Here is a 25706-nt window from a genome sequence, read left to right as displayed (position 1 = left end):
CGTCTTCATTCTTTGGCGTGTTTCATCTTAAGATATTTAAGATGAAAAGTTATTGAATTTTTTTATTTTGTCACACGCCTTTGCTGTAGCCATGCATTGTTTGTGAAGAAAAATGCTTTTTTGAGAGTCTAAATATGGGTGAAAACTCACAAAACTTTGCACACACACCAGACCTATCTGGAACATGAATATTTTATTTAGAGATTTGTTGTGCAATTTGTAATAAATGGCTCAATAGCGCCCTCTAGACATTTTTATGAAGTCTTTCCGATTATATGATTCAGCTAGATGTGTGAATATTGGCAGGCATGCCGAATATATTCAAAAAGTATTCTATATAGCCATGTGCCAATCCATTTTGATTTTATTTTGTTAATTGTGCATCGTTTCTGGCCTTTCCATGAAACTTTAAAAACACAAAGCATGGCAAAAACGTTTACAATTTAGATGGTTTCCTATTTGACAGTACCCCAACATGCCAGTACCCCGACGTGCAAATACCCCAACGTGGCCCGGGTTGCGAGGGCCCTTTATAGCTGCTCGCAGCTCTAGTTATTATTCTTATTATTATTATTCTCCGCAAACAATCGCATTTTTGAGACGCTAAACGTGAACGAAAACTCACCAAACTTTACACGCACATCAGGCCTGGCGAAAAATTTGATATTTTAAAGTCGCCATACATGATAACAGAAAAATGGCTCCATAGCGCCACCTACATAGGTTAAACGGATCCCTGTCCCGCTACGATTGTCCTATGGCGACGGAAATTGTGTGGCACCCGTAGCACATCCAGATGAACAAAAACCTCTTTGATGTGTGTACCCTAAAATAGACAGAAAGTGAGGTATGATCATCTGAATGTCCAATTTTGGCCCAGTTTTGCACATTTACAGGGGTCATACTTTTGCCCGCTTCTCCTACACGGTTAACCCGATTGACTTCAAACTTGGGATGTACCATCTCAACACCTGGGACAACATATTGTGAAAAATGGAAAGTTTTTGATATACTATATGACGGCGGCGGTGCATCAAATTTAGAGTTTACAGAGTTTATCCCATCATCTTCAAACTTGGTGTGATTCATCTTAAGATGTTGAAGATGACAAGTTATTGAAAGCTTTGTATTTCGTCGCACGCTGTTGTCATGACATGCACTGTTTGCAAAGGAAAAAAAAATATCCTTAAAGAAGCATTCCCATTTGTACGAAGCAGCTAGAGCTACGAAAATTTTTAGACATATGTAACAGCCCAAGATGTACAAAAAAGTCTCTTGGTGCCCGGTGCTAAACCCAACAGGAAGTCCCCCAGGGGCCGGGCATCACATTTTGAGCTAAAAAAACTCCTCTTTAACAAAGCATACCCGGCTGTACGTTTCACATAGAGTTACCAACATTTGTAGAGGTATATAACAGCCCTCGAGGTACAAAAAACTCTTTTTGAACCATATGCTAAACCTAACAGGACGTCCGCCATTTTGATTTACTTTGGAATGTGTTGCCATTTTTTTTGGCCATTTCATAGGGATCATATTTTAACAAACTCCTCCTACAGAGTTTATCCGATCATCTTCAAACTTGGTGTGATTCATCTTAAGATGTTGAAAATGAAAAGTTATTGAAAGTTTTTTATTTCGTCACACGCTGTTGTCGTGGCATGCACTTTTTGCAAAGGAAAAAAATCCTTCTTAATGAAGCATTCCCAGTTGTACGAAGCAGCTAGAGCGACGAAAAATTGTAGACATATGTAACAGCCCAGGATGTACAAAAAAGTCTCTTGGTGCCATGTGCTAAACCCAACAGGAAGTCCCCCAGGGGCCGGGCATCACATTTTGAGCTAAAAAACTCCTCTTTAACGAAGCATTCCCGGTTGTACGTTTCACCTAGCGCTATGATAATTTGCAGGCATACATAAGAGCCCATGATGTACAATAAAGTCTCTTGGAACCATGTGCTAAACCAAACAGGAAGTCTGCCATTTTGATTTATGATGGGATTTGTTGCCATTTTTTGTGGCCTTTTTCAGGGGTCATATTTTAACGAACCCCTCCTACAAAATTTATCCGACTGTCTTCAAACTTGGTGTGTTTCATCTTAAGATGTTTAAGATGCAAAGTAATCGAAAGTTTTTTATTTTGTAACACGCTGTTGCCATAGCAATGCATTGTTTGTCAAGTGCTGCTTTTTTTTTTTTTTATACACATGAAAACTCATGAAACTTTGCAAACACATCAGACTTGTCATGAACATGAATTTTCAGAGATTTATTGTGCAATTTGCAATAAATAGCGCCCTCTAGACATTTTTATGAAGCATTTCCGATTGTATGATTATGCTAGACCTACAAAAAAGTATTATGTAGCCATTTGCCAAACCAAAGAGGAAGTCCGCTATTTTGATTTTATTTTGGGAATTATACATCATTTTTGGCCTTTTTCATGAAACTTTGCACAGACAAGGCATGGAAAAAACTAACATTTTAAATGGTCCTTGTTCCATGTAACAGTACCCCAACGTGCCAGTACCCTGACGTGCAAGTAACCCAACGTTGTGCTCAATAGCGCCCTCTATGCATTTTTATGGAGCATTTCCAATTGTATGATTCAAGCGATACACAACTAAAGATGACTTGACCTAGATTTGTGAAAACTGGGAGGCATACCTATTAGCTTAAGACCTACAAAAAGTATTCTGTAGCCGTATGCTAAACCTAAAAGGAAGTCCGCCATTTTGAATTTATTTTGGGAATTGCGCACCATATTTTGCGTTTTGATTAAACTTTGCACACACAAGGCTTGTCAAAAACATTTTAGATGGTCCTTGTCCTATTTGACAGACCCCAACGTGCCAGTACCCCGACGTGCAAGTACCCCAACGTGGCCCAGGTTGCGAGGGCCCTTTATAGCTGCTCGCAGCTCTAGTTAGGGCCCGAGCAGCGGCGGCGGCGGTGCCGCTGCGAGGCCCTATTGTTTTTGTAGGAATTCTTCTTCTTATTAGGCCCCGAGCAGCGGCGGCGGCGGTGCCGCTGCGAGGCCCTATTGTTTTTGTAGGAATTCTTCTTATTATTCTTCTTTTTCTTCTCCACAAACAATCGCATTTTTGAGACACTAAACGTGAACGAAAACTCACCAAACTTTACACGCACATCAGGCCTGGCGAAAAATTTGATATTTTAAAGTCGCCATACATGATAACAGAAAAATGGCTCTGTAGCGCCACCTACATAGGTTTAACGGATCCCTGTCCCGCTACGATTGTCCTACGGCTACGAAAATTGTGTGGCACCTGTAGCACATCCAGATGAACAAAAACCTCTTTGATAGTTGTACCCTAAAATAGACAGGAAGTGAGGTATGATCATTTGAATGTCCAATTTTGGCCCATTTTTGCACATTTACAGGGGTCATACTTTTGCCCACTTCTCCTACACGGTTAACCCAATTGAGTTCAAACTTGGGATGTACCATCTCAACACCTGGGACAACAGCATGGTAAAAAATCTAAAGTTTTTGACATACTATATGACGGCGGCGGGGCATCAAATTTAGAGTTTCAAAATTCTTACTTAACATAGTATTGCCGGTTGTACGTTTAACCTAGAGCTACGAAAATTGGTACACATATGTAACAGACTATGATCTACAAAAAAGTCTTTGGTGCCATATGCTAAACCCAACAGGAAGTCCGCCAGAGGCGGGGCATCTAATTTTGCGTTTCAAAATTCTTAATTAAAGAAGCATTCCCGGCTGTACGTTTCACCTAGAGTTACCAAAATTTGAAGACATATGTAACAGCCCTCAAGGTACAAAAAACTCTTTTTGAACCATGTGCTAAACCTAACAGAAAGTCCACCATTTTGATTTACTTTGGAACGTGTTGCCATTTTTTTGGCCATTTCATAGGGTTCTTATTTTAACGAACTCCTCCTACAGAGTTTATCCCATCATCTTCAAACTTGGTGTGATTCATCTTAAGATGTTGAAGATGACAAGTTATTGAAAGCTTTTTATTTCGTCGCACGCTGTTGCCGTGGCATGCACTTGTTTGCCTAAGAAAAAAAATTCTTCTTAATGAAGAATTCCCAGTTGTACGAAGCAGCTAGAGCTACGAAAATTTGTAGACGTATGTAACAGCCCACAATGTACAAAAAAGTCTCTTGGTGCTATGTGCTAAACCCAAGAGGAAGTCCCCCAGGGGCCGGGCATCACATTTTGAGCTAAAAAACTCCTCTTTAACGAAGCATTCCCGGTTGTACGTTTAATCGAGAGCTACGAAAATTGGTACACATATGTAACAGACTATGATCTACAAAAAAGCCTGTTGGTGCCATATGCTAAACCTAACAGGAAGTCCGCCAGAGGCGAGGCATCAAATTTTGTGTTTCAAAATTCTTACTTAATGAAGCATTCCCGGCTGTACATTTCACCTAGAGTTACCAAAATTTGAAGACATATGTAACAGCCCTCAAAGTACAAAAAACTCATTTTGAACCATATGCTAAACCGAACAGGAAGTCCGCCATTTTGATTTACTTTGGAACGTGTTGCCATTTTTTGGGCCATTTCATAGGGGTCTTATTTTAACGAACTCCTCCTACAGAGTTTATCCGATCATCTCCAAACTTGGTGTGATTCATCTTAAGATGTTGAAGATGAAAAGTTATCGAAAGTCATTTATTTTGTCGCACGCCGTTGTCATGGCGATGCATTGTTTGCCAAGTAAAATGCTGCTTTTTTTTGGTCTAAACGTGCAAAAACTCATGAAACTTTACACACACATCAGGCTTGTCATAAGCATGAATATTTTAGAGATTTCTTATTCAATTTGCAATAAATGGTTCAATAGCACCCTCTAGACATTTTTATGAAGCTTTTGCAAATGTTTTGTATTTTATGATTCAGCTAGATTTGTAAAAATTGGGATACCTATCAGCCTAAGACTTACAAAAAGGTTTCTAAAGCCATATGCTGAATCAAAAAGGAAGTCTGCCATTTTTTGGGGCCTTTTATAGGGGTCATATTTTCAACAGAACTTATCAGATCGTCTTCATTCTTTGGCGTGTTTCATCTTAAGATATTTAAGATGAAAAGTTATTGAATTTTTTTATTTTGTCACACGCCTTTGCTGTAGCCATGCATTGTTTGTGAAGAAAAATGCTTTTTTGAGAGTCTAAATATGGGCGAAAACTCACAAAACTTTGCACACACACCAGACCTGTCTGGAACATGAATAGATTCTGCTAGATTTGTGAAAATTAGGACAGACCCCTATCAGCCTAATACCTACAAAAAAGTATTATGTAGCCATTTGCCAAACCAAAGAGGAAGTCCGCTATTTTGATTTTATTTTGGGAATTATACATCATTTTTGGCCTCTTTCATTAAACTTTGCACAGACAAGGCATGGAAAAAACTAACATTTTAAATGGTCCTTGTTCCATGTAACAGTACCCCAACGTGCCAGTACCCTGACGTGCAAGTAACCCAACGTTGTGCTCAATAGCGCCCTCTATGCATTTTTATGGAGCATTTCCAATTGTATGATTCAAGCGATACACAACTAAAGATGACTTGACCTAGATTTGTGAAAACTGGGAGGCATACCTATTAGCTTAAGACCTACAAAAAGTATTCTGGAGCCGTATGCTAAACCTAAAAGGAAGTCCGCCATTTTGAATTTATTTTGGGAATTGCACACCATCTTTGGCCTTTTGCACTCACAAAGCTTGTCAAAAACATTTTAGATGGTCCTTGTCCGATTTGACAGTACCCCAACGTGCCAGTACCCCGACGTGCAAGTACCCCAACGTGGCCCAGGTTGCGAGGGCCCTTTATAGCTGCTCGCAGCTCTAGTTCTTATTATTATTATTATTCTCCGCAAACGATCGCATTTTTGAGACACTAAACGTGAACGAAAACTCACCAAACTTTACATACACGTCACGCCTGGCGAAAAAATTTGATATTTTAAAGTCGCCATACATGATAACAGAAAAATGGCTCCTTAGCGCCCCCTACATAGGTTAAACGGATCCCAGGTCCGCTACGATTGTCCTACGGCTATGAAAATTTTGTGGCACCTGTAGCACATCCAGATGAACAAAAACCTCTTTCATGTGTGTACCCTAAAATAGACAGGAAGTGAGGTATGATCATTTAAATGTCCAATTTTGGCCCATTTTTGCACATTTACAGGGGTCATACATTTGCCCACTTCTCCTACACGGTTAACCCGATTGACTTCAAACTTGGGATGTACCATCTCAACACCTGGGACAACACCATGGTAAAAAATCTAAATTTTTTGACATACTATATGACGGGGGCGAGGCATCAAATTTAGAGTTTCAAAATTCTTACTTAATGAAGCATTCCCGGCTGTACGTTTCACCGAGAGTTACCAAAATTTGAGGACATATGTAACAGGCCTCGAGGTACAAAAAAACCTTTTTGAAACATATGCTAACCCCAACAGGAAGTCCGCCATTTTGATTTGAATTCTCTTGGTGCCATGTGCTAAACCCAACAGGAAGTCCCCCAGGGGCCGGGCATCACATTTTGAGCTAAAAAACTCCTCTTTAACGAAGCATTCCCGGTTGTAAGTTTCACCAAGCACTATGATAATTTGGAGGCATACATAAGAGCCTACGATGTACAAAAAAGTCTCTTGGAACCATCTGCTAAACCAAACAGGAAGTCCGCCATTTGGATTTACGTCGGGATTTGTAGCCATTTTTTGTGGCCTTTATTAGGGGTCATTTTAACGAACTACTCCTACAAAATTCATCCGACCGTCTTCAAACTTGATGTGTTTCATCTTAACATGTTTAAGATGCAAAGTTATCGAAAGTTGTTTATTTTGTCGCACGCTGTTGCCATAGCGATGCAATGTTTGCCAAGTAAAGTACTGCTATTTTTTTTTTGGTCTATACATGTGTGAAAACTCATGAAACTTTGCACACACATCAGACTTGTCATGAACATGAATTTTTAGAGATTTCTTGTGCAATTTGCAATAATTAGCGCCCTCTAGACATTTTTCCGATTGTATGATTCATGCGCGCTATATAACTAAAGATGACTTGACTTTTTGTGATTTGTGAACACTGGGAGAAATACTTATTAGCCTAAGATCTACAAAAAGTATTCTGTAGCCGTAAACCTAAAAGGAAGTCCACCATTTTGAATTTATTTTGGGAATTGCACACCATATTTTGCGTTTTGATTAAACTTTGCACACACAAGGCTTGTCAAAAACATTTTAGATGGTCCTTGTCCTATTTGACAGTATCCCAACGTGCCAGTACCCCGACGTGAAAGTATCCCACGGTGGCCCGAGTTGCGAGGGCCCTTTATAGCTGCTCGCAGCTCTAGTTATTATTCTTCTCCGCAAACGATCACATTTTTGAGAATTTGTTATTTTAAAGTCGCCATACATGACAAAAGAAAAATGGCTCCTTAAGGCCCCCTACATAGGTTAAATGGATCCCTGTCCCGCTACGATTGTCCGACGGCTATGAAAATTGTGTGGCATCTGTAGCACATCCCGATGAACAAAAACCTCTTTGATGTGTGTACCCTAAAATAGACAGAAAGTGAGGTATGGTCATCTGAATGTCCAATTTTGGCCCAGTTTTGCACATTTACATGGATCATACTATTGCCCGCTTCTCCTACACGGTTAATCCGATTGACTTCAAACTTGGGCTGTACCATCTCAACACCTGGGACAACATCATGGTAAAAAATCAAACGTTTTTGACATACTATATGACGGGGACGAGGCATCAAATTTAGAGTTTCAATACTCTTACTTAACAAAGCATTGCTGGTTGTACGTTTATTCTCGAGCTACGAAAATTGGCACCCATATGTAACAGACTACGACCTACAAAATAGTATTTTGGTGCCATATGCTAAACCTAAGAGGAAGTCCGCCAGAAGGAGGGCATCAAATTTGTTGTTTCAAAATTCTTACTTCATGAAGCATTCCCGGCTGTAAGTTTCACTGAGAGTGACCAAAATTTGAAGACATATGTAACAGCCCTCAAGGTACAAAAAACTCTTTATGAACCATGTGCTAAACCTAACAGGAAGTCCGCCATTTTGATTTACTTTGGAACATGTTGCCATTTTTTGGGCCATTTCGAAGGGGTCTTATTTTAACGAACTCCTCCTACAGAGTTTATCCGATCATCTTAAACTTGGTGTGACTCATCTTCAGATGTTGAACATGAAAAGTTATTGAAAGCTTTTTATTTCGTCGCACGCTGTTGTCGTGGCATGCACTTTTTGCAAAGGAAAAAAATCATTCTTAATGAAGTATTCCCAGTTGTACGAAGCAGCTAGAGCTACGAAAATTTGTAGACATATGTAACAGCTCACGATGTACAAAAAAAGTCACTTGGCGCCATGTACTAAACCCAACAGGAAGTTCCCCAGGGGCCGGGCATCACATTTTGTGCTAAAAAACTCCTCTTTAACGAAGCATTCCCGGTTGTACGTTTCACCTAGCGCTATGATAATTTGGAGGCATACATAAGAGCCCACGGTGTACAAAAAAAGTCTCTTGGAACCATATGCTAAACCAAACAGGAAGTCCACCATTTTTGATTTACGTTGGGATTTGTAGCCATTTTTTGTGGCCTTTCTTAGGGGTCATATTTTCACGAACTCCTTGTACAAAATTCATCCGACCGTCTTCAAACTTGGTGTGTTTCATCTTAAGATGTTTAAGATGCAAAGTTATCGAAAGTTTTTTATTTTTGTCACATGCTGTTGCCATAGCGATGCATTGTTTGCCAAGTAAGGTGCTGCTTATTTTTTTGGTCTATACATGTGTGAAAACTCATGAAACTTTGCACACACATCAGGCTTGACATAAGCATGAATATTTTAGAGATTTCTTATTCAATTTGCAATAAATGGTCCAATAGCGCCCTCTAGACATTTTTATGAAGCTTTTGCAAATGTTTTGTATTTTATGATTCAGCTAGATTTGTAAAAATTGGGATACCTATCAGCCTAAGACTTACAAAAAGGTTTCTAAAGCCATATGCTGAATCAAACAGGAAGTCTGCCATTTTGATTTACTTTGGTATTTGTAGCCATTTTTTGGGGCCTTTTATAGGGGTCATATTTTCAACAGAACTTATCAGATCGTCTTCATTCTTTGGCGTGTTTCATCTTAAGATATTTAAGATGAAATGTTATTGAATTTTTTTATTTTGTCACACGCCTTTGCTGTAGCCATGCATTGTTTGTGAAGAAAAATGCTTTTTTGAGAGTCTAAATATGGGCGAAAACTCACAAAACTTTGCACACACACCAGACCTGTCTGGAACATGAATATTTTATTTAGAGATTTGTTGTGCAATTTGTAATAAATGGCTCAATAGCGCCCTCTAGACATTTTTATGAAGTCTTTCCGATTATATGATTCACCTAGATGTGTGAATATTGGCAGGCATGCAGAATATATTCAAAAAGTATTCTATATAGCCATGTGCCAATCCATTTTGATTTTATTTTGTTAATTGTGCATAATTTTTGGCCTTTCCATGAAACTTTACAAACACAAAGCATGGCAAAAACGTTTACAATTTGGATGGTTTCCTATTTGACAGTACCCCAACATGCCAGTACCCCGACGTGCAAATACCCCAACGTGGCCCGGGTTGCGAGGGCCCTTTATAGCTGCTCGCAGCTCTAGTTTAACATGAATCTCAATTTCATCCTCACCTCCCGTGTGTGCGATCAGCACTGACTTACCCCTGACAGCGTTCGGTGACACCAGTTCTGGTCCGGCGTTGGACGAGAGGAAAATAGTCCAGCAAGCTGGCTAGGGTCTCGTAAATAAAGCGTTTTTCTTCTAAAAACTATTTGTTTTCAAAAGCGTGATACATTTCCATCAAAATACTCTTTCCTGAATAAAGTCAGACGCCATTACCGCCAGCCACTACTTTTCTGTTCATTCGTATCACTGCGCGGCGCCCTGTCGAGCGCTAACCGACGCACTGCAGCCAGCTAGCTGATACTTCCGCCGAAAAGGCAAACAACTTCAGGCGGAAGGATCAGCTGGCAGCAGTGCGTCAATTCGCTGTCTACAGGGCGCCGCGCAGTGATACAAACGAACAGAAAAGAGTGGCTGGCGGTAATGGCGTCTGACTTTTTTCAGGAAAGGAGTATTGTGATGGAAATGTATCACACTTTTGAAAACAAATAGTTTTTAGAAGAAAAACGCTTTATTTCCGACACCCCAGCCAGCTTGCTGGACTATTTTCCTCTCGTCCAACGCCGGACCAGAACTGGTGTAAGTCAGTGCTGATCGCACACACGGGAGGTGAGGATGAAATTGAGATTCATGTTAAAAAAGCCGAACGATCCCTTTCAGTTAATATATAGACTTAGTAAATGATACTGCATTTATATAGCGTTTTTCCACTTTACAAGGCCCTCAAAGCGCTTTACATTCGAATACTCATTCACCTACTTGTTGCAGTTCCGCGACACAAAAAGGCGTCCTTTGAACATTTGGCTTTATTTCACAAATAAAAAAAAAAAAAACATGAGCACGGTCTTTGTTCCACACCGTGTGCCTCAATTGTCCGACGCTGCATGTGTTGCATTCAAAGACCCGGATCAGAAAAACGTAAATCAGTGATACCTTCACTGGATATAGGAAAAAGCAATAATTTGCATCCAAACATAAAATCCACCAAATAATTTGTGAAATGAATTACCTGGGTGTCTTGCAAAAACACAAACACAAATATAAACACAAATCTGACACCCTCTAATCTCCCACATACTGATGACACAGCAACCAAGAGTACCTGGATGCAGACCTCAACTGTGCCTCTCGGAGCAACTGGTGGTTCATTGTCTTGTTCAAGGGTACTTCGACGTCACAATGGCATGGGATCAAACCCACAACCTCTGGATTGGGAGTCGACCACCATACCACCGCTCCACACCAGCCCAATGGCTTCTGGCCATGGCTTATAATAAATGACAAATACTTCTCAATAGAGCTAGGAAGAGGGAGAACACACCCAATTTTTCTGACAGACAATTTACCTTTGAGCAAACTCTAGTGTCCTTTCAACTTCTTCCTGGTATTTCAGGCTGAACACATGGAATGTAGCAAAAAGTGCAGCAAGCCCTGTGTTGAAGGTTTTTTCGGTGCATTCACAGATGACTTGTCCTTCAATGCTGATCATCCAGTGGTCCAATGTTAATCCATCACCAGCAACTGATGCAGACAATATGGAAAACAAATATGGCTATGAGGGGCCCATACCAGGATAATGTCATGCTTTCATGACACTTAGAATAGTAGAACAGTAAAATCAGCCGTGGGGTGCGCTCAACGTCAGTTGCAGTGGAGGACATCTGCAGAACATAGACAACAGTATCCAAATTAAGAATGGAATTGCATGTACAACCATAGTAATACAATTTACAATGCTGAACCAAACTTACATCAGCAAAGAGAATCAGTCCCTCTGTTCTCTCATCAGACCATCAGCATCTGGATGATGCGAAGAGTCAGTTCCCCATCTTGCACCTGTACATCTTTGTTCTTCAGTTTTGCCTGTAAATACTTCTCTATTCCTTGTCCACATTTTTCAATGGATAGCTCTAATGCACATAAAACACTGATGTCAATTAGTGACGCAAAGTGACAGTCGATACCCCTTACAGTAAAAAGATAGGGCCACTGGATTCTCAAATCTTCAATCGAAGGTGATGGAGTATGGTTAATATGGTGATGCTCATGTGTGCAAATTTATTGTTGCAGGTCTTACCACATATGTTACAAGTTATCTTTTCACTATACAGGCCCTCGCAACTAAATCACAGACATACAATATTTAGAACATTCTCTCATGAAAAAAAGTCACATCTACTATAGCTAACTGTTACTTTTAGCTGTTTGCCTTAACTGCACAACAGGCTTCTCCATAATAACCCATTCACTTGAAAGAATGCCAAACCAGCTGAGGCTAATTAATAACGTGTTTCAGCAAGCAAAATGTGTGTCCAGCCTAGTTATTAAATGAGTGACGCTAATTTGCAGAACATATTTTTGACTCGATCTTTTCAGCAGAGAAACAGTTGAAGTTTCAGTTTCAGTTGAAGAGCGAACGGATAAAAACTACCTTTTCTTGTTATTGTGACTTCGATCTTTAATGAAAACTGATGTGTAGGTGTTGTTTAAAATTACAGTCCTCATACATGTCCTGCACCACTTGAACATACTTCTCTGCCACTCCAGACTTCCTCAGATAGAACCAGTTTGGGCACCCTGTCATAGGCTTTCTTCAGGTCAACAATGACGCAATGCATCTCCTTCTGACCTGCTCTGTACTTCTCAATTAACATCCTCAAAGCAAATACTGCATTGACCGTACTCTTTTATTTTTTATTTTTTTATTTATTTTTATTTTTTATTTTTTTTGCATGAAACCATACTGCTGCTCACAAATGTTCAGCTCTGCCCTCAGTCTATCTTCCACTACTCTATCCCAAAGCTTCATTGTGTGGCTCATCAGCTTTATTCCTCCTTAGTTGCCACAATTCTGCACGTCGCCCTTGTTCTTAAAAATGGGCACCAGCACACTCCTCCTCCATTCCTCAGGCATTTTCTCACTATCTAAGATCCTGTTGAACAACCCAGTCAAAAATTGTACTGCTACTTCTCCTAGACACTTCCATACCTCCACAGGTATATCATCAGGACCGAGTCCTTTCCACTCTTCATCCTCTTCAGTGCCCTTCTCACTTCATCCTTACTAATCTTTGCTACTTCTTGGTCCACAACAGTCACCCCTTCTACTCTTCATTCTCTCATTTTCCTCATTCATCAACTCTTCAAAGTACTCTTTCCATCTTCCCATCACAGCGCTGGCATCTGTCAAAACTCTTCCATCCCTATCCTTTATTACCCTAACCTGCTGCACATCCGACCCATCTCTGTCTCTTTGCCTTGCCAACCTGTATAGATCATTCTCTACTCCTTACTGTCCAACCCGGCATACGAGTCATCGTAAGCCTCTTGTTTGGCCTTTGCCACGTCTACTACACGTTACGCTGTATTTCCCTGTACTCCTGTCTACTTTCTTCAGTCCTCTCAGTGTCCCACATCTTAGCTAACCTCTATCCCTGGATCCACTTCTGCACCTCCTTATTCCACCACCAAGTCTCCTTATCTCCTTTCCTTCCAGATGACACACCAAGGACTTTCCTACCTGTCTGGCTGATCACATTTGCTGTACCGTATTTTTCGGAGTATAAGTCGCAGTTTTTTTCATAGTTTGGCCGGGGGTGCGACTTATACTCTGGTGCGATTTATGTGTGAAATGAACACATTACTATATTATTTCACATGTTATTTTCACACTAAACCGCAAGAGCGTGCTCTAGGCCTATGTTGATAAGTTCAACATTGCCGGTAGAAGAGCATCGTCTACCTCCCAAGTTGGGGGAGGATGGCCGGTAGAAGAGCATCGTCTACCTCCCAAGTTGGGGGAGGATGAAGATTTCACTGGATTTAGTGATTTGGAGTGAAACTGATAGTTTGGGGCTTGCTTCTACTGTGGTCAACTCGGTCACCAAGTATCGTCATGACCGATCCAACCTCCGCATCAAGCTGGTCCTGTTTCGATTCGGAGAGGGCAACGGCCGGTGGAGAACCAGTCAGCCTGTGCCAGCACTGACCCCCCCCCCCCCCCACACACACACACACACACACACCCCACCAGCACCAATCCCCAGTGTGAGTACTATGAGGATGAGACAGAACTTTTCGATTGGGTGACGGACACAAATGCAAAAAGACTAGCTGGGGAAGTATGGGGTTTTGGGCAGGTCATTAAGAGAAATGTTCTAATCGATTCCGGGGCCAATGACTGTTTTATTGATCCAGGAGTTAACTGTCCTACTCTCCGACTTCGAAAACCTAGACGACGGGTGTTAGATCTCGATGGACGCCTTCTGGCTGAAGTAACCCGCATTACAGCTCCCCTTAATCTAAAGCTTAGCGGGAACCATAGTGACACTTGTCGCTTCTTGGTCATCCCATCACAGACTGCTCCTGTCGTTTTAGGCCTTCCATGGTTAAAGATGCATAATCCTGACATTAACTGGGACATCCCTGCCATAGAGAATTGGAGTGTTTTCTGTCATTCACACTGCCTGAAGTCTGCTGAAGACGTCCGTCAACCATTACAGAAACCTAGTCTCTAGGTCATTGAGTTGAATAACGTTCCTTTTGAATATCATGACTTGAAGAAGGTATTGAGCCCAATCCTTGCCTCCACATCGTCCATATGACTGCGAGATAAACCTTGTTCAGAATGCCCCATTACCAAATTCCAAACTGTACCAGGTGTCCCAACCTGAAAAGGAAGCGTTACATGAGTACATAACTAAGTCACTAGCTGCCGGTTTTATCCGCCATTCATCTTTGCCGGTGGGTGCTGGGTTCTTCTTCATTGTTAAGAAGGACAAGACCTTACGTCCGTGTGTTGACTACCAGGGCCTTAACGACATTACGGTTAAAGATAAATACCCACTAACGCACCTGGATTCAGCATTCGCTCCCTTACGGACAGCAACAGTGTTCACCAAACTAGATCTCAGGAGTACATACCATTTGGTGAGGATCAAGGAGGGGGATAAGTGGAAGACAGTATTTAAAACTCCGTTAGGTCACTTCAAATATCTGGTCATGCCCTTCGGACTCATTAATGCCCCAGCCGTTTCTGAACGGCTAATAAATGACGTGTTGAGACATGCTCAATCAGTTTTGTTTCGTGAACCTTGATGATATCTTAATCTTTTCCAAAGATCTCAATGAAAACCGTCACCATGTCAGAATGGTGTTACGCTTGCTAGAGAGCCGACTTTATGTGAAGGCCGAGAAATGTGAGTTCCATTCTAAGTCAGTGCAATTTCTGGGGTTCATTGTAGAGAAGGGTCACTTAAGAGATCCGCAAAGATCCAAGCAGTGATCGACTGGCCAACCCCAACCACGAGGTAGCAGTTACAGCGGTTTTTGGGCTTTGCAAATTTCTATCGGCGCTTCATATATGAAATTAGAGCCAGAGAGCCGGACATCTGACGAGGTTGACATCAAATAAGGTTCAATTTAAATGAAGACCAAAAGCTGAGTCCGCTTTTGTCAGACTCAAAGGTTTATTCACATGTCCACCTGTACTGAATCATCCTAATCCCGAACTCTCTCTTGTTGTTGAGGTTGACGCGTCGGACTCTGGAGTGGGAGCGGTCCTCTCGCAGCGCTCCCCGGTCAACTGGCAGGCTTTACCCCTGCGCCTTCTTTTCCTGATGCCTCAGCTCGGCTGAGGCTAATTATGACGTGGGCAATCGCAAATTGCTGGCCATCGTTCTGGCTCTGCAGGAGTGGGGGCACTGGCTGGAAGGGGCAAAGGAACAATTTACAGTCTCCGCGAAACACAAGAACCTGGCCTACATCTGCACCGCCAAGCGACTCAACTCCAGACAGGCTCGTTGGGTGCTGATCCTCGCCCGGTTCACATTTACCGTGACTTACAGAAGTGGCTCCTCCAACACCAAACCCGATGAAGACACCAGCAATGAGACCATTGTTCCAGTGACCGGGTGGTGGAGGCGGAACGGTGGGAGGTAGAAAGAAGAGTCCAAGAAGCCCTCCACCAGGCCCAAGTTCCAGACGAAGGTTCGGAGGGGAGATTGTTTGTCCCCAACCATCTGCGCACAGAGGTGCTTCAATGGGACATGCTTCGCGGTTCGCTTGCCACCCCGAAGTGAGACGCACGCATTTCCTCATCACTCAGAGGTTTGGGTGGCCTAACGTGCGGAGGGACATTGTCGAGTTCATCAGTGCCTGCTCAGTTTGTGCCTGCAGTAAGACTTCCCATCGACCTCCAGCAGAATTGCTACGACCCTTACCAATACCATCACATCCGTGGTCACATATATGTAACATATACTGTTAGGACTGTGTTTTGTTTGTGGCAAATGTCTGATGTTTTGTTTTCTTTGAACTGATGTAAACAGAACGTAACCAACAACTATGTGATGTCAGGAATCTTTAATCTCTCTCAACTGGTCAGAAGCTATGTGATGTCAGGAATCTTTCATCTCTTTCGACTCGTCAGAAGCCAATGAGTTTTACCCGCGCGTCAGTCAGTAGCTAGTCAGATAAATCCATGTCAGTCCTGTTTCAGCGACTATCAGGGTTTCCCACGTCTTGCCGCAGCCTAGCAGATCCATTCGCAGACTATACAAGTCAGACAGAGAAGTGTGTTTTTGCCGAATTATTAATCTGTTCATCTGCTCACCTCCACAGCCCAAGTTTCACGTCTCTTGATCCTTGATACCTTCTTGTTGTTTCTGGTCTCGTCGTGAGTACGTCCCGCGTATAAAAGAATTGTTATGCAAATAAATTGTTGAACTCTTATTTGTGTCTGTGTTTTTGGGATCCAACTCCAGAGCGTAACAAGAGCGTAGAGGTAGATCCGGTTAATCTGTTTGGAGAAAAACGTTGAAGAAAAAAAATGTTTTTTTGCCAGTAGTTGGCGTTACCTCTATGATGAAATCTAAATTTGTAGATGTCTTCAGGACTGAACTCTCATCAAATGTGTGAAATTTTGAGAAGATACGATAATCTGCGTCATGTTAAAGTAGCTTTTATTGTCATATTGAATCATGTGTTTGCGGCACCATCATAGCCACGCTCTTTGCCGAAAAGTCAAAATATTCGGTCTGCGGCGTGATTAAAATCTTAAGGCTTTTCTGACATATTTTCAACTGTATCCATTCAATGGGCTTGGCACAGTAGATGAAAACGTAAAGTATGACATCACCACTAGGTATGTATCATCGAATTTTATCATATAGATGTCTTCAGGCCGTGACTATAAAGATACATGTGAAGTTTGGAAATTTTTTCAAGCTTGTACAGTGGAATTATTAACCATTTGCTCTTTTATGACGAAGGAAAAATTAAAGGCAAAATTTGAAGCCCCACCCCCATCCTATAGTATTTTGAAAAGTCAAGACTTTTTCCCCAGTTATTGGTCCCAGGTCTTGAACTGATTAAGGCCAAGTTTGAAGTCACAAACTTATGATCACAGTGAATGTGCAAAAATTGAACATACAAAAATTCGTAGCTCACTTCCTGTATATTTTAGGATATGGCCGTAATGGACTTTTTTTGTACGTCTCAGGGTGCTACACGCCCCTGCCCATTTTCGTAGCACTAGGTCAAACTACAACGATTCTATTTGTTTTTCCACTGGAGAACCATTTTTTGTTCAATTCTGCATGAAGACTTAAAAATCTCAAAATTTTGGTCAGGCCCGATGTGTGTGCAAAATTTGGTGTGTTTGAACATGTTTATGCCTTGAAAAAAAATGTGATTCATTCGCTTCATCTATCCTTCCCTCCTTCCTCTCTTTAGTTTTTCCTCTGGTCTCTTGAGATCTCCTTAATTTGTTGGAATTTAGAGGTTTCTGGGGTTGGCGTAAGACTCTGATTTTGTAACCATTTTGATGGCAAGAGGTGTTTAGTCTTTCCTCTGGTCTCCTGACCTTCTGAACTTCACGACTCTGGCGAGACTCTGAAATACGCGGTTAAGGTGAAGGGTAATGGGATTTTTATTAGGTTTTAGGTGAATTAATGAGTACAAATTCACACGTATTTACATGCACGCACGCACACAAACGCACACATATGCACAAAATTTAAAAAAAAAAAAAAAAAAAAAAAAACAGAGAGAGCAATGATGATAAGATGTTGAATAGGTAAGACTGCCGAATGAACAATTCTGAGCTCTCTCTTAAAAAAAAAATTTAAAAAAAAAATGTGATTCATTCGCAGAATAATAATAAAAATGGACCCTCAGCTCACATTTGACACACACATCAAACACCTTGTAAAACCTCATCTTACCATCTCAGAAACATTGCAAAACTCCATTGTACACTCTTCATGGCAGATCAAGAGAAGCTCGTCCGGGCTTTTATCTCCTCCAGGCTAGACTATTGCAATGCACTCCTCATTGGGAGTCCTGGTCATCATCATCCAGAAACTGCAATACATCCAGAGCTGTGGTGCCAGGATCCTGATGGGCGTGCACAAATTTCACCACATCACCCCCATCCTGAAATTACTGCATTGGCTCCTGGTGTCCCTCAGAATTGAATCCGAGGTTTCTCTCTCCGCATCCATCAGTGCATTCACGGTCATGCCCCACAATACCTCAAGGAACTTCTCAGACCGAAGACCTCCCTGCGAAACCTCCGTTCTACATCCTCAAACCTCCTTTAAGCCCCCAAAACCAAGCTCCACACCATGGGCGATCAGGCCTTCTTATCGGTGGCTCCCAGGTTGTGGAATGCTCTCCCTAACCGCCTGAGGGGTCCAGAGCCTGCTAACATTTTCAAACGGCCTATTAAAACTTTTCTTTTTGCAAAAGCCTTTCGCTAGACTTTTTTACTCTGTGGCTGTTGTGTGCTGAAGGGTTGGATCCCAGAATGCAGACATAAATAAGATTATTTAAGACTATTTATTCACATCGAGAGGCAGAAACCCAGAGACGCAGTACACAGGACAGGTGGACAATAATCCGGCAAACCACACACAATTCTCAGACTGCACCCACAGACAGTGAATCGTAAAGGACTAAAGAATGACATCACATAGGTCCCGACATCACCTAAAGGATTAAAGGTTGACATCACGAACATCATGTTTTCTAAACAGGCACTTGTTACAACAGTACCTAAACAGACACATAACAGGTCATGAACTCAGGCGCATGCGACCCAGGCCATGACAGTGGCAGTTTGAGATTGTTGAACTAAAAAGTGCATTGCAAATAAAATGTATTACTATTATTATTATTATGAATAAGAATAAGTATAATCTTTACAAAAACAATAGGGACCTCACAGTGGTCCCTGCTCGTGCCCTAATAATAATAATAGTAATAATGATTACAATAATAAGATGGATGAACATCCCATGCCACTGAAAGCTACTTTGTTTGTTTAAGGAAAAAATAGAAATTAAGTCAGGACACGGTGGAGCACTGATTAGCACGTCCGCCAGCCACTTCTGAGGTGCGGGGTTCAATCTCAGTTCTGGCCTTCCTGTGTGGAGTTTGCATGTTCTCCCCATTCCTGCGTGGGTTTACTCCGGGTACTCCGGTTTCTTTCCACATTCCAAAAACATGCATGGTAGGCCGATTGACCACTCCGAATTGTCGTTCAAAAATAATCAAATGGATTAAGTACACAGTATTCAAAGTTTATAAAAAACACTACTAACTTAACTTTTTAAAGTTGGTGTAACTTTGTAAGCGTTTATGAGTACTTTGTACTCATAATTTTTTATTAAATTGAACTATATTAGTGTTTGGTATGGACAACTTAAAAACATTTATTAGATGTAACGTAATAAAATGTAGTGATTTTATGATTAAAATCTTGTTATTATTTCAAAAAGGTAATATACATACAAATAAAATTCATTTATATAGCACATACAAAAATAAAACTCCATGTATGTAATGTAATATCTTGTTAATTTGTAATTTTATTTTAGCCTTATTTTTGTTATGTTTCGGTTTTGGTTGATTGAGGTTTTGTTTAGTTTTGGGTGTTTATGTTGTCTGTTGTCCAGTTTTGTCTCCCCTAGTCTCGTCAGTGTTAACCTTGTCCACCTGCGTGTGTCTTCCCTTCCCGGTGTGTGTTGCTCATTGGTTCCCCCTGCCTGCTGTGTTTCCCAGCTGTGTGGTGTTAGTTGCTCGTCCTTTTGTTAGTATGGTGTATAGTCTAGTCTAGTCTAGTCTGGTCCCTGCTTGTTCCGTATCTTAAGCTATAGTCAAGTTTACATAGTTTGGTCTAGTTTCCCCACTTCTACTCCAGTTTACCATACCTGCTCAGTTTATCACGTCTGCTCCAAGTCCTTCGCGTCAGCTCCAAGTCCTTCACGTCAGCTCCAAGTCCTTCACGTCTGCTCCAAGTCCTTCACGTCTGCGCCAAGTCATCCACGCCAAGTCATCCACGCCACGCCAAGCCAAGTCATCCACGCAATGTCATCCACGCCAAGTCATCAGCACCACGCCAAGTCATCGACGCCACACCAAGTCAAGCCATCCACACCACGCCAAGCCATCCACGCCACGCCAAGCCATCCACGCCACGCCAAGCCATCCACGCCACGCCAAGCGAAGCCATCCACGCCAAGCCAAGTCATCCACGCCACGCCAATTCATCCACGCCACGCTCGCCACGCCAAGTCTCCACGCCTCGCTACGCCAAGTCTCCCCATTATACCAAGCCTTCACGTCCTGACCAGTCTTCACGCTAGGGGTGTTAAAAAAAAAATCGATTCGGGGATATATCGCGATACTACATCGCGCGATTCTCGAATCGATTCAATAAAAAAAAAATCGTTTTTTTTTTTTTTTTTTTTTTTAAAGAGCTCAGAATTGTTCATTCGGTAGTCTTACCGATTCAACGTCTTATCATCATTGCCTTTTTTTTTTTTTTGTGTGTGAATCGATTTTTAAACTTCCATTTTTAATGGAAAAATATTCAACAAAACGTCTGACTTCGGGTTAGGATTCACACCTTGAGCATGGAAGAATGTTATATGAACGGAACATTAAGCCTTAATATTTTATTTTAATGCTGTTCAAACATGAAACAGATTACAACCTCTATAAGACTGAAATTTCAGATAAATAAATAATACATTTTCATATAAATCTTACACTCTACAAGCTTACTGATTAGTATTTTCTAAATTTGAATGAAAAAAAATCGCAACAATCGACTTATAAATTCGTATCGGGATTAATCGGTATCGAATCGAATTGTGACCTGTGAATCGTGATACGAATCGAATCGTCAGGTACTAGGCAATTGACACCCCTACTTCACGCCATGCCCAGTCTTCACGCCATGCCCAGTAGTCTTCACGTCATGCCAAGTCTGCTCCTCGTAATGACACGCCAGTCCACGTTCCTGCCAGTCAATCAAGTTATTATCATTCCTGTCATTCCTCTTCCTGCTTGTGTTCTCCGCTTATGGGTCCACCTATCACACCCCCTACATGACAATTTTACTTTGCAGTTGATATTGTAGAGGATAATCTCTTCTCAGTTTCCTTACCTGGTTAAAATACATTAATAATAATTTATGTTAGATTATAAAAACATGATCATAGCAGGTGGCATGGTGGACAACTGGTTAGCACATCTGCCTCCCAGTGCAGAGGTTGTGAGATTGAGTCCGGGCTTCGGCCTTCCTGGGTTGCATGTTCTCCACGTTCCTGCGTGGGTTTTCTCCGGGTACTCCCCTTTCCTCCCATATTACGAAAAATATGCACGGTAGGTTAATTGAAGACTGTATTGTACCTAGGTTGTTTGTCTGTGTACACTGCAATTGGCTTGCAACCAGTTCAGGATGTACCCAGCCTACTCCCTGAAGACAGTTGGGATGTGCTCCCACGACGCTTGTGCAGACAGTGTACTTATGGTTTGAATATATGTTAACTTAATCCAGTAGTTTTAAAACTAAAATGTACAAGTTAGTAACTAAGAATAATTGATTTGCTATAACAGAAAGCTTCTCCGTAACGGCCACACTACCACAAGAGGTCACAAGTTCATTCTTCAACCCTTGAGGGACTTTTATTTTTATTTTTTTCAATTCTTATTTTACTCTCTTCCAAGTGTAAATATCACTCTAAAAGTGAGTGTATTTGGTCAAATTTACTCTACAGAATTTACTGCATACTGAACCATGACTCATGTGAACGTTACACCCTTTTATGCATGATGTTAGGAACTATCTGTAATTACGGAGTCAACTGTCACGGTTCTGGTAGTGGAGGACCCAAATGCAGAGAGGAGAGACAATAGGTGAATGGGGTGATGAAGATTGATTAAACAGAAGGCGTTGTTGAAGGTAGCAGTCCAAGGAACGAGTTGCTGATTGACGAGCAAGGCCAGAAGCGCAGGGAGTCTAGGCAGACAAGCGGAAGGGTACAACAACTGGCGGAAGCAGAGATCAGGTAAGTCAAATACAAAAGGCACTATACAAAGTAACTAGATAGCTAGAAGCACAAACTCTTTACGGAGTGTGTTGATCTGGCGACGAGGTAGAGTTGGGGACCAGCTTAAATACACAGCACTGATGGAGATGATTGCTTGCACCTGGCCACAGCTCCACTCGTCGCTCCAATCCTGCTGAGGGACACACCCACACAAACATGCTCAAGGGGCAGAGTCAGGAGACCTGACAGCATTCCCCCCCGGCGCACGACCCAGGTGACCAGGATGCCGACGATGAAAGTCACGGATGAGCGACCTGCACAACACCTGCCGGGCGGGGACCCAGCTACATTCCTCCGGCCCATAGCCCTCCCAGTCCACGAGGTACTGGAGGCCACGGACCCAACGCTGCACGTCCAGAAGCCTCTGAACAGAGTAGGCGGGATGCCCATCGACCACAAGGGGGGCGCCACAGGGGACATGAAGACACAGGCTTGACCTGGGACACTCGGAAGGTAGGGTGAACTCGAAGAGAGGCAGGAAGGTTGAGATGGAACGAACAAGGGTTCACCAGGGCAATGATCTCAAAGGGGCCAATGAAGCGGGGCGCCAGTTTATTGGACTCCACCTTGAGCGGAAGGGTACGAGAGCTGAGCCATACCTTCTGGCCAATGCTGTAGACAGGCGCAGGAGTGCGACGGCGATTGGCCTGGACGTGTGACCTCGCTGTAGCACGGAGCAGCGCAACGCGTGCCAACTTCCAGGACCTTGCGCACCTGCGCAGATGGCTCGTGACTGACGGGACGGTGCAATCCGCCTCCTGAGAGGGAAACAATGGGGGTTCATAGCCCAAGGAGCACTGAAATGGAGACATGCCCAGGGAGGAATTAGGTGTTGAGTGTTGTGCGCATACTCGACCCATGCAAGCTGAACGCTCCAAGTAGCCGGGTTAGCATGGGTCATACCCCAATTTCTGGTTGGCCCGTTCTGCTTGCCCATTCGTCTGTGGATGGTACCCAGAGGACAGGCTCACTCCGATTCCCAGACCTGTACAGAAGGCTCTCCACACATGAGAGGTAAATTTGGGGCCCCTGTCGGATACGATATCAGAGGGGATCCCATGCAATCGAAATACGTTGTTTATCAGAAGCACAGCAGTCTGTTTTGCTGACGGGAGCTTTGGCAGGGCAAGGAAGTGAGCAGCCTTGGAAAATCGATCCACAATGGTAAAGATGACGGTGTTATCTTCTGAGGGAGGGAGGCCGGTGACAAAGTCCACCGCAATGAGCGACCAAGGGCGGCTGGGGATGGGATGAAGCAAACCGGAGGTGGGTTTCGAGGAAGTCTTACTCCAAGCACACACTGTACAGGCTGAGACAAAAGCTCTTGTGTCTTCCTCCATTGAGGGCCACCAGAAGCGCTGTCGGAGGAATGCCAACGTCCGGCGGATTCCAGGGTGACAGGTTAGACGTGACGAATGTCCCCACTCAAGGACCTGGGCACGGAAAGAGGCTGGAACAAAAATGCGGTTACTTGGTCTTGGTCGGGTTGTCGCTGCTGGGCCCTCTTTACCACAGACTCGATCTCCCAGGTGAGTGACGCCACAAAGCAAGTAGGAGACAAGATGGGTTCTGACTCAGACTCACCGCTCTCCGGTGTGAATTGGCGGGACAGTGCATCAGGCTTGACATTTTGGGAACGTGGGCGATACGACAATGTGAATGCAAATCGGTCGAAGAACAATGCCCCCCTTGCCTGCCTGGAGTTCAAGCGTTTAGCTGATCTGATGTATTCAAGGTTTCGATGGTCAGTCCGAACAATGAAGGGGTGGTCCTCTCCCTCCAGCAGGTGTCGCCAATCCCCAAGGGCAAGCTTGACCGCCAAGAATTGCTTGTCTCCAATGCTGCAATTGCGTTCGGCTGCGATAACACAGCGCCCACACCCATGTCTGAGGCGTCCACCTCAACACTGAATTGAACTGAAATCCCGGGCGGGATCAGGGTGGACCAGGATGGAAGCCGAAACAAAACGCCTCTTCAGTTCCTTGAAGGCCATGTCAACGTCGCTGGACCAGACTTTAGGGAGGATGTGAGGGCCGTGAGAGGGGCGGCTGTACACGGCTGTAGTTCCTTATGAATCTATGGTAAAAGTTTGCAAAGCCAAGAAAACGCTGCAACTGCTTACGGGAGCAGGGTGTGGGCCAATCGGCTACTGCGGTCACCTTAGCTGGGTCCATTTGAAGCTCCCCCTTGGTTACGACGTACCCCAGAAAGGTTGTCTTGGGGACGTGGAACTCACACTTCTCAGGTTTGACATATAGTTTATTCTCAACAAGCCTATGAAGAACTCGCCGCACATGCTGCTCATGTTCAGCCCGGGAACTGGAAAATACAAGTATGTCATCTAGATATACGAACACAAACACACCCATCATGTCCCTCAAGACATCATTAACAAATGCCTGGAAGACTGCAGGGGCATTTGTGAGACCAAACGGCATGACCAGATACTCATAGTGGGCACGATGGGTGTTGAAGGCGGCTTCCACTCGTCCCCCTCCTTGATGCGGACCAGGTGGTAGGCTTGGCGAAGGTCAAGCTTGGTGAAGAGAGTAGCACCATGGAGTGGAGTAAAAGCGGAGTCAATAAGGGGTAACGGATATCGTTTTTTTATTGTAATGCTGTTAAGCCCTCTGCAGTCCACACAAGGACGCAGTGTCTTGTCCTTCTTGTCCACAAAAAAGAAGCCTGCTCCAACAGGCGAAGACGATGGTCGGATGATTCCTGCAGCCAATGACTCGGATATGTAGTCCTCCATAACTTGTCGTTCCTGCCGAGAGATATTGAACAGTCGACCACTGGGGAGTGGTGCACCGGGCTTGAGGTTAATGGCGCAATCATATGGTCTGTGTGGGGGCAAAGAAGTGGCACGATGTTTACTGAACACAGGCGCTAGGTCATGATAACAAGTAGGAACATGAGTTAGGTCTGATTTCACTTGTTGATTTGGGCTACTGGCGGGTCCAGCAGCTGACCCCAAACAGTTCTGGTGGCAGAAGTCGCTCCAGGAAGTGATCTTGCCTCTTGGCCAATCAATGTCGGGGTCGTGGATTTTTAGCCAAGCATACCAAGCACTAAGGGAACTTGTAAATTATCAAATACATAAAAATTGGTGACCTTGAGGTGGTTACCTGACAGTGTGAGGGAGACTGGAACTGTCTCTTGGTTTATGTTAAAGAGTAGCTGTCCGTTGAGGGCCCGGGCTTTAATGGGGGCAGATAGTGGCAGTAGATCGATGCCCATCTGCTGCACTAGACTGCGGTCTATTAAGTTGTCATCTGCACCGGAATCAATAAGAGCAGAGAGAGGCATTGAGAGATTTTTCCAACAGAGAGCTGGAAACGACCTGGGGAGGGGGAGTCAGAAGACATCAGACTCACCCTCTTCTGTTCCTTGCTGGTGGATGGACCAGACCCTCTCGCGGGTAGCGCGGTGCGCTTTGCGACAAAGTGCCCGTTTCTTCCACAGTAGAGGCATAAATTAGCAATGCGTCTACAAATTCTCTCCTCTTCAGTGAGTCGAGCACGCCCCAACTGCATAGGCTCGCTGTCAATAGCCGGGGGCGATATGGGGGC

The 25706-nt window shown here is 43.2% G+C and overlaps 1 protein-coding gene across 5 annotated transcripts; it reads right to left on the bottom strand.

The window, feature by feature from the left end:
- Positions 1 to 10381: 10381 nt before the first annotated feature.
- Positions 10382 to 18623, bottom strand: LOC144026296 (uncharacterized). Of its 5 annotated transcripts, XR_013285095.1 has the most exons (5): positions 17959 to 18623; positions 16347 to 16532; positions 11485 to 11643; positions 11080 to 11394; positions 10382 to 11000 (listed from the first exon to the last, which is right to left on the bottom strand). XR_013285095.1 is itself a non-coding variant. In XM_077532887.1 (4 exons), exons 1-3 carry the CDS (start codon positions 17983 to 17985, stop codon positions 15574 to 15576), a joined length of 393 nt encoding a protein of 130 aa, XP_077389013.1. In that variant the 5' UTR covers positions 17986 to 18623; the 3' UTR covers positions 13794 to 15439; positions 15568 to 15573. The 5 variants fall into 5 exon arrangements, 2 of the variants coding, with proteins under 2 accessions (XP_077389013.1, XP_077389012.1); XR_013285093.1 differs by having other exon boundaries at positions 10382 to 11394; XR_013285094.1 differs by having other exon boundaries at positions 10382 to 11394; positions 11485 to 11569.
- Positions 18624 to 25706: the final 7083 nt, after the last annotated feature.

The sequence above is a fragment of the Festucalex cinctus genome, chromosome 9, assembly GCF_051991245.1.
Source record: "Festucalex cinctus isolate MCC-2025b chromosome 9, RoL_Fcin_1.0, whole genome shotgun sequence".
Taxonomy (NCBI): Eukaryota; Metazoa; Chordata; class Actinopteri; order Syngnathiformes; family Syngnathidae; genus Festucalex; species Festucalex cinctus.
The sequence above is the reverse complement of the archived record's forward strand: the minus strand, read 5'-3'. Positions and strand labels throughout refer to the sequence as shown.

Bases quoted from the DNA above. Each gene is read 5' to 3' on its own strand.
- LOC144026296 (XM_077532886.1), bottom strand. From the start codon at position 17,985: ATGGAGTTTTGCAATGTTTCTGAGATG. The intron at 16,533-17,958 runs GTAAGATGAGGT...TTCTCCAAACAG, and splicing joins TTTGCAATGTTTCTGAGATG to ATTAACCGGATCTACCTCTA. The intron at 15,754-16,346 runs GTGAGCAGATGA...CTCTGTGCGCAG, and splicing joins GTGAAACTTGGGCTGTGGAG to ATGGTTGGGGACAAACAATC.